The sequence below is a fragment of the Aspergillus lucknowensis genome (genome assembly GCF_044049455.1).
Source record: "Aspergillus lucknowensis strain CBS 449.75 chromosome Unknown BJX67scaffold_132, whole genome shotgun sequence".
Lineage (NCBI taxonomy): Eukaryota > Fungi > Ascomycota > Eurotiomycetes > Eurotiales > Aspergillaceae > Aspergillus > Aspergillus lucknowensis.
Genome location: NW_027263676.1, coordinates 1 through 9,632, shown reverse-complemented (window position 1 = coordinate 9,632; position 9,632 = coordinate 1). Strand labels below are relative to the sequence as shown.

The 9,632-nt window shown below is 26.7% G+C and overlaps 1 protein-coding gene across 1 annotated transcript; it reads right to left on the bottom strand.

Moving 5' to 3' along the window:
* Nucleotides 1-4,517: 4,517 nt before the first annotated feature.
* On the bottom strand, nucleotides 4,518-6,577 carry BJX67DRAFT_368822 (S-methyl-5-thioribose-1-phosphate isomerase). Its single transcript, XM_071030678.1, has 3 exons — nucleotides 5,767-6,577; nucleotides 4,856-5,711; nucleotides 4,518-4,786 (listed from the first exon to the last, which is right to left on the bottom strand). The coding sequence occupies exons 1-2, from the start codon at nucleotides 6,291-6,293 to the stop codon at nucleotides 5,099-5,101; spliced, it is 1,140 nt and encodes a 379-aa protein (XP_070880327.1). The 5' UTR covers nucleotides 6,294-6,577; the 3' UTR covers nucleotides 4,518-4,786; nucleotides 4,856-5,098.
* Nucleotides 6,578-9,632: the final 3,055 nt, after the last annotated feature.

Genomic DNA, 9,632 nt, shown 5'->3' with positions numbered 1-9,632 from the left:
TATTTTTCTAGTATAAACTTTATTTTTAGATATTTAATCTTAGTAATATTAAACTTATATTTTTTAATACTAAATATAAGTCTAGCTTCTATTATTATTATTATAATTTCTTATATATATTTTTTATACTTTTCTAGGTTTTATAAATAGATAATTATATTATTAAAATAGATAGTAATAGTTTTACTTAAGTATTATTATAATATATAGGTTATAAACCTAGCAAATTCTATAGATAATTATATAAGTTCTATAAATATAACTATTTATTAGTATAATCCTAAATTTATTAGAAAGACTATTAAATATTAATTTTCTTTTTATAATAGGATGTTATAGTATCCCTATTAGATATTAAATATAGTTATAATTTTTGCTTCTTATAGTAGGTCTCTCTTTTATCTTATATATAATATTTTATTAATATCTTTAATTATAAGATTATTTAGTTATTAAAAGTCAAGAATAAATTACTCCTTACTATCTTTCTTAGGTATAAATATAAGTCTAGTTAAGTATAGCAAATCTAATTTTTTAATATATCTAGTAGTATAGAATTTCTTAATAAATTCTTGTTTTAATTTTAGCTTTTCTAGTAATTTCCTAAATTATTAAGCTTGCTTTAGCTTTACTCTTTTAACTAATAGTATTTTAGTTTTATAGCATGTATTATATTTAGTAGTTAATAATCTAGTTTTATAAATAATTTAATAAACTTGTAGTATTTTTTTGGTAGTAACTTCTTGACTTTAACAAGTTTAGTTTTATAGATTTTTTTTAATTTTAGCCTAGGATATTTATTTTTTTAGAATTAGATACCTATTCTACTATTCCTAGTTATCTATTTATTTAATATTTTATATATCCTCTTTGTTATTATTAATAGTTTAGTCTTTATTTTAGAGGCTATTATTATCTTTTAGTCCTTATTATTAGAGAGTATTCCTAATTCTCCTTTAATATTATAAGCTTGAATATTATAGTTTTATTTCTTTATAATTAAATAATATCCTTTAATTATAACTTTTTCTTTTTTCTAGCTAATGCTTGGTTCATGTTTTATTAGCTAAGGTATTCCCATAACTATATTATATTAGCTTTTATTTATTAGTATAATTCTAAATATTAATTTTTTAGTATATATTCCTAAATCTATTTAGGTTATTTTTATTTTTATCTTAGGTTTATTATATAATAACTTTTTTTTAAACCTAATAATTTAAATCTAGTTTCTAGTTAGTTTAGATTTAATCCTATATTATTTAGTAAACTCTAGTTTTATAAATTCTATTATTACTTTTAAGTCTATTAGAATTCTTATACTATATCTATTAATTATTATAAATATAACTAGTAATATCTGATTTTTAATTATATAGAGCTAAATCTCTAATTAATATTTTTTATATTATTTTTATTTTTCTTTATAATAGTAAATTTTATTATATAATATTACTAGTTATCTTTTAAAATAGTAAATATATTTTTTAATCTTATAGTTATATATTGTTAGGTTATAATAATATAGATATTCTTTATTTATAAAAATATAATTATAATCTTTTTTTATAGGATAACTATAATCTAGTTTATCTAATATACTTGGTTTTTATAGATACTATTTATATTCTTGTTTTATATAAATATATTTTTTATAAAAGTTATTATAGCAAAATATCTAATTAATATTTTAGTATAGTATTCTTCTTATAGTCAAGTAATAATTATATAAATAGTTTTACATGTATCTAATTTACTTATTATAGAAGCATGTTTCTTGTAAGTTTAATATCTATTTAAATTCTTTTATTATTTATTTTTATATTTTTTATATTTAGAGCATGGTAGAAATATCTAGTCTTTATATTATTTATATTTTATAATATAATCTTGCTATATTTTCCTAGACTATTTTTAATATATTACTTGTAATAGCATACAAGTATAGGGTTTATCTTTTAAGAAGTTACTAATTTTATAATTCCTATTTTCTTATAAGGTTTCTATCTATATTTTACAAGTCTTATACTAAGTTATTACTATTTTATTAGTATTTTAAATTATTAACTATCTATAGAACTTGTTAATTAAAGAAGAGATTTTATTATTATTATCTTATTTTTTTTTACCTAATAATATTATTAATTATTTATATTAGTAGATTTATGCTAGTATATTTTATAATAATTTATAGATAATTTGCTTATATTATATAATATTTAAGCTAATCTTTTTTTAAAATCTAGTAAATATCTTCTCTATTTTTTAGTATCTAATATTAATTCTTTCTTATTTTCTCTTTAGTACTATTCTTTTTTTTTTTCTTTTTTTTTTAGATTTTCCTATCTTTTTTATTACTAGCTTTTATATTTTTTTTATAGATTTTTATACTAATTTTTATATTTATAACTATATTAGCTAATTTCTTCATGTTTTCTTGCTATTTTTTATATAGCTTATTTAATTTTAAAGCAACTATTATATTATTTTCTATATTAATAAATATATAGGTAGTACTAATATCTATGCTTGTATATACTAGTTACTATTCCTAGTCTATTAGTTTAGTTATTAAATAAGTAGTATTAGCTTGTATAATTATTATTATAATATTTATTTATAAATTATAGGTGGCTAGTCCTTAATTCTTTTTATTATAATATTTTTTTATAATATATCCAGGTTTTTTATATTTATAATATTTTTTATTAAACTTTTTTTTATTACTATTCTAGTTATTCTAATTTTTACTAATAGTAGTATTTATTTATATTTTAATATTTCTATCTTAGTTTTTCTTGATATTATACTATTTCTTGTTTTTTTAGTTATTCTAGTTTTGCTAATAGTTTTTCTAGTATTATTTAATTATTCAGCTCTTGATTTTAGATACTATTTTAATTAGCTTATTAAGGGTTTTTAGCTTGTATAGGATATATATTATTATATTCTTAATTTCTAGCTTAAGTATCTAGTAAAATCTTAATTATAATATTATATTATCTTATTCAAGATTTAATATTATCTAGTAGAATTTTGTAGATAGTTTTTTAATACTTATTTTCTCTTGTTATAATATATTAATTTATTATTTAGTAGTATATTTAATATTAGGATTATTAAAAGTATATATAATCTTTTTTTTTAATTTTTTATAGCTATTAAATATTTCTTTTATTATATTATCTTAGCTATTATTATTCTATTTATAATAGTCTCTTATATAAGGTTTAAACTAGTTAAATATAATACTTATAAGATAAGTACCTATAAATATAACCTTGTCTATCTTAGTTATAATAGTAAGATTGTTAATTTAAAGGTATATATCTATTAAAGTTAGATACCTTTTTAAAGTAGAATACTTACTATCAAATTACTTAGTTTTATTTATCTTAATATTCCTAAATATTTTTAATAATCTAATCTCCAAAGTTATGGCTATAAGCTGCTCCTTAAATACTTTAAATTCTTCCTTGGGCATAAGCTTTGTTGTAATATTCTTGGTAAAGACTAAAGCTGCCTTGCCACTTGTAATACTACTATTTTTACCCATGTTATAAATAGTAATATCTCTTTTTACTTAACTTAAGGGTCTGTTATTATTAGATTAGGTCTGCTAATCCTTCCAAAGATAAGAACCTAAGGGTATTCTAGAAGTAAATAAAAAAGAGTATAATTATTAAGGGGGTTAAACAAGTATAGAAAGAGGCAGATGCTTGGGGTTTAGATTAGTAAATAATATAGTATTATTAATCTAGTTAATAGTAGATAGTAAATAAAACTTCTAGGTATAGGTAATAATAGTTCTTATATAACTTCTTAAATTATGCCTATTATACTCTTTCCCTTTAACAAGCATGTTAGTACTTATCCTTGTTATACTCTTTTTTTTTAACAAGTATAATTATAGTCTTAATTTGCCCTAGCATTATATTACCTGATATAACCAGGTTAGCATATCTTTATTCCTTAATATTACAGCGCAGAGCTGTGGCACAGCGGGATCCATTGGCTGTCAATATCCAATTCTCTGACACTACTAGACTAGCTCCTCCTATTACTTCTATCCCTCTACTAAAAGATACTTGAATAAAACTTTTTTATCTATATTACTAAGCCTATAGGCCTTTCCTAATTGCTAATATTAAGGCTTCTAGATACTACTATAGATTAATAGGTTATATTAAAGGCACTTTATAAAACATGTAGATACCCTAACTTTACTAGTAATAGCTTTATACTTCCAACCTAGCTAAAGCAATTAAAATATTATAGCCTGTTTTGCTAGTTTCAAGCCTTAATTTAGCAATAGTGGCAGCTCGCGTGGTTTAATAGGTGTTGTATGGGGGGTATCAGGCCTATAAAACGCGTGGTTAGTTAAATTTGAACCTCTCTACCATAAGTTTACTGACATTATCAATTTAGGTGAGATGAATAACCTTAATTCGATATAAAATAGGCAAGAAACGCGTCAAAATGCTGTGTTGAGAGGTTGGGGGGAGTTTGTTATATAGATGCGCGGATTTTGGTGGAGCGGTGAACACGTCCGCCCCAATTTTTGCACACGGCAGATCCTTAGCCTCTGGACATGGGCCAACACCATCCCAATTTGTAATTTCCCCCGCCGAGCGGCGAGAGAGAAACGGTGGCCTTCCAGATTATCTTGCATCAGACATCCATATTTCTCTCCTTTGCCATCCCATCGACCATGCCAGTACCAACTGCGAATGATGATAAGGACACGGGGTTTCCCCTTTCAGACGTGAGTAGTGTCCTAGCAACGCTAAATTGTGTTGCATCTCGCATAATTAGCAACCCAGAGTTCCCAGACGAATCGGAGAAAGCTACTGACTGTTCATTGTGTGCAGATTCTCAGAGATATCTCAAGGTAGCCATATGTATCCCATGAAAGCAGTGGGATTCAGTTGACTCTATCTTATAGCGGAGAGCAAGCAGCATCTTTACTCGAGCAACACCTAGATGACTTGGAGAGCAGAATCGAGGGCCTCCTCGGTGAATCGCAGAAACAAGACACCGGCCCAACCCCAAGAGGAAACGACGAATCCCTACCAGAGGCCAATACATCCAACGCTGATCACCCGAAGAGTTCTTCCAAATGAAAATGACCATCCGCATCCCTTTCTGCAACACCCCTTTCAGTTATTATACCATCGATTAGCCCTGATGGGGTAATGTCGAACGCGGGGTTCCAGACATTGATCCCATCGGCAGCTATCTGGATCGTGCTCATTGTCGCATCGCCAATGACACCGTCTTCCAGCAATCCTTTGATCCTCGTTACCTCCGAAGCGGGTCGCTCTTCGATGATAATATCGTCACCAGACTTTGTAGCCAAATCAACCGTTGTGAGCGGAGCAGCAACCAAAAATTTGACGCTGTGGTATTTAGCGAGGACGGCGAGACCGTAAGTACCAATTTTATTTGCGGTGTCCCCATTGGCCGCCACTCTGTCCGCTCCGACAACGATCGCGTTAACGCCGTTCTCAGGTCTTGAGAGCAGGGCAGCTACCATTGAGTCTGTAATTAGCGTAGCGGGGATGTTATCATGAACAAGTTCGAAGGCCGTTAAACGGGAGCCTTGGTTGTACGGTCTCGTCTCGGTACAGTAGGCATGTTTCAGGGCATTCCTCGACAACAGAGAGCGTATTACACCAAGTGCTGTACCATAGCCAGAAGTTGCGAGGGAGCTAGGGGCCCGCCAGAGTCAGTCAGTTGCTTCCAGGTGACTAAGTGTAGGCGTACCCAGTGTTGCAGTGCGTCAGAATGGTTGCGCCTGCATGCTGTGAGGACAGCGCGTTGGCCAATATCCACCTGGCGCCATTCTCGCCAATCCGCATGTTGTCTTCGACGTCCTTTGCTAGCATCGCCTCTGCAGCCTGTATGAAAGCGCTAGTAACGTCGAGTGCTGTTGAGCCAGGATTTTTAGATTGACTAGAGACGATTGCTTCGAGCTTGCGGGCTGCGTCGCTAAGGTTTACCGCGGTGGGGCGACTGCTCACGAGGTAGTGTAGTCGTTCTATGATGAATGCCTCAACATCCTCTGCACTTGAAGGCAACTTCTTCCCTATTGCAAGCCCTTGGAGCTCAGATGCCAGTGAGAGGGCGGCCACAATTGCGATGGCAGGTGCACCTCGAACTTGCATCTTTTTGATGGCCTTCCATCCCTCTTCGCTGGTTTTTATCTCAATGTAACGCTCCAGGAAGGGTAGTTGCAGTTGGTCAATAATGGAAAGTTTACCATCAATGTACCTGATTGCCTCTAGAACCATGTTGCCACCAGACGTTCCCCTCAGATTGCTTGGGTGAACACGATCCCAGGGAGCAGTTAAAAGTCACCCAAGGGCCGGAGTATGTCAAGACTGGGCCAAGTGCTCCGGTAATGGGTGTTGTTATCTTTTCCCGCAAATTTGGTTGTGGGATCATTTCAAGTAAGGGATGGCAGACGTCCAGCAACAGCAGCGACGAAGAAGTAAGTCCGAATCGAAGCTCTGGAATACAAAGGAGACAATTGGACAGTAGTTTCACCCATCCAGATGACTCATCATCACGTTGCCGCTCCAGTGAAAGTTAATGTATTTCCCGACCAAACCGCCTAACCGACCCCTACGGCAACCTCCGGGAGTCGCGCCTTAACGCGACCTGGCCAGCTGTTTGAATTGAAGCTCTTTAAAGACCTGTATCTCAACAAATATTGAAGTAAATATTCTAAAAATAGGTTTAAATAAAAGCTCTGCTCTTCAGCTACCTGGCAAGATAGTTGTTACTGTTTTACAGCCCATCCTTATCTAATAAGGTTGTTTATAAGCGCCACCATTATACCACAATATCTCATCCTCTAATACTTATTTTCCTCCTTCTTATTAATTTTTAACTTAATCCTCTTTATATTAGCAAGCTCCTTGCTAGATACAAGGCCTCCTTTATATATATAATACTTAGAAGTTGCAATTTAGTCTATATAATCTCTAGCATCTTATATAAAGTGCTATAGCTCTATCTTTATAGTCTTTATATAGATAGCAAGTGTTAGATTAGGGTCCGCCAATTAATCCGTAGGAGAACGCCTAAGGATATTCTTGACAGGATGAAGAGAATATAGATTATTAGGGGTCAAACAAAGTATAGAAAGGGGTAGATAACCAAAGTAATTAGTAACGTATTTCCCAACCGAACGGATCACCTCTGTATCCCATATTAAAGGCCATTTTTAAGAGTTGAATATCTCAACAACCACATAATTTAGAGGGATAAAATGAATATAATTAGGTATATATGCCCTAAAACTAATAGAATATCTATTTTATCCCCCCCAATTCTTTATATTATCCTAATTATATTTGGGAAATCAAAATTACCAAAAATACAGGTATAATTTATATTACCTTTAAAAATATAAGAATAAGTAGGCTATAACCCCTATATATCTATATATTATATACTATTAAGCTTTATATATAAGTTATAATTCCTCTAGAAGCTTGGTTATTAAGATATTTGACTTGAAAAAATTGCCTTTTAATATGGGATACAGAGGTGATCCGCTCGGTTGGGTGATCCGTCCGGTTGGGAAATACGCTAAACAATAGGTATATTATTAATCTAGTTAATAATAGATAGAGAATAAAACTTTCTAAATATAGATAATAATAGTCCTTATATATCTAATCTTATAATATTTTCAAGTATTATATAATACTTATATTAAAATACCTACTTTATTATATCTAATTATATTAGATTATCTAATACTATTATAATTTAGATTAGCTCTAGTATTATATTACCTAATATAACTAGGTTAGTATATTATTATTTTTTAGTATTTTAATATAATACTATAGTATATTAGATTTATTAGCTATTAATCTCTATTTTTCTAATAATCCCTTTTTTTCAAGATTTTTGTCCTAAAAATATAATAAATAATATTTTTTTAGGTAAGTCTAGTCCTAACTTATTTTCCTTTTTATCTTAATATTTTAGTACTAACCTTATTATAGCTTTAAATTCTAATATTTAAAAATAAAATCTTAAATATTAAATTAAATAGAGTAACTTTATAATAGTTACTTTTTATATCTAATATTTTTAATTAAATAAATTATATAAAAAATTAGAAAATTTAAGTTGTTATAACAAGTATATATAATTAGATTAAAAATATATTATTCATACGCTAACTTTTTTAATATAAAATAGAAATATCTTACAACTATATAATAAGAGCTTTAATTAAAAGATTTAGAAATTTAAAAATAGATCAAGCTATTACTAGCCTATTTATATTATATTTAAAAATAAGAGTAGCTTCTTAATTATTATATAAGTAATTTTATTTCTTGTAAAATTAAAAAGATTAAAAAATTAGAAAAGTTAAAAAAAGAAAAGGATAAATAAAAAAAAATTAAAAAAATATAATAAATATTAGTTACTTTAAATAAAATCTTATAAGCCTATATTATACAGGCTACTAGTACTTTCTTATTACCTTTTTTAGAGAATTTCTTTTTTAACTAGTTTGTTGCTAGAATTCTAGAATCTTTTTAAAGTAATTAAAATACCTAACTAGTTTCTAAGAATTATCCTTTAGTAGGTAATTCTTTTATTTAATAAGATACTAAATCTAATCTTTTTCTATTTATTAATCCGGGATTTATTTAATTTTATATTCCTTATTTATCTTAGTTATTTTATTATTAGTAGTAATTCCTAATATATTCTAGGATTTTTTTTAAGATTTATATAATAAAGTATAATATTTATTATTATATTCTTTATATTATTAATTATAAATTAAATTATAGATAGTAATTCTATTTAATTATCTTAATTCTAGTCTATATAGTATTATAAATATTATTTAATTAACTAAATTATTCTTTTTACTTGTCTATTAGTTTATTAGTAATTAGTAATAAATATATCTTATTTTATAAGTATTTTCTAAAATTTTAATATAAGTAACTTGTTATAGTTAGAAGTTATCTACTTTAGTAGTCTAGTCTAAATAAATACTTTTTATAGTATTAGATATACTAGCTTTTTTTATAGTAATATTTTTTTATATTAGTCTAATAATTATATATTTTATATATTTATATATAACTATAATTATATTTATATAAGTAATTCCTATAATAGGATTTTTTAATAATAGTAATTTTTAGATAAAATTAACTATAATACTTTCTTATAGTTTTATTAAGATTTTTAATATTTATATCTTGCTATATAATTAATATTATAATTACTTGTTTTAGTTATATTTATTATACTATATAATATAGTTTTATACTTTTTTATATATTTATAAAAAATAGTATACTTATTAATTTTTTTTTATTATTTTTTTAATTTGTTAATATTTTTTAAATAGTAGGTTATAGTACCTCTAAATTACTTTTTTAATTATTTTATTAAGTACTATAATTATTTTGTTCTATAATAATACTTTATTACTTTCTTTAATATTATTTATATTAAATCTCCAGGTCTAGATTATTCTATCTTTTTTTTACTTTTTCTTAAATTATATAAAAAACTTATAGTTATTAATTATAACTACTACTAATAATTATATTTTTTTAGTTAAATTATAATTTATTTTT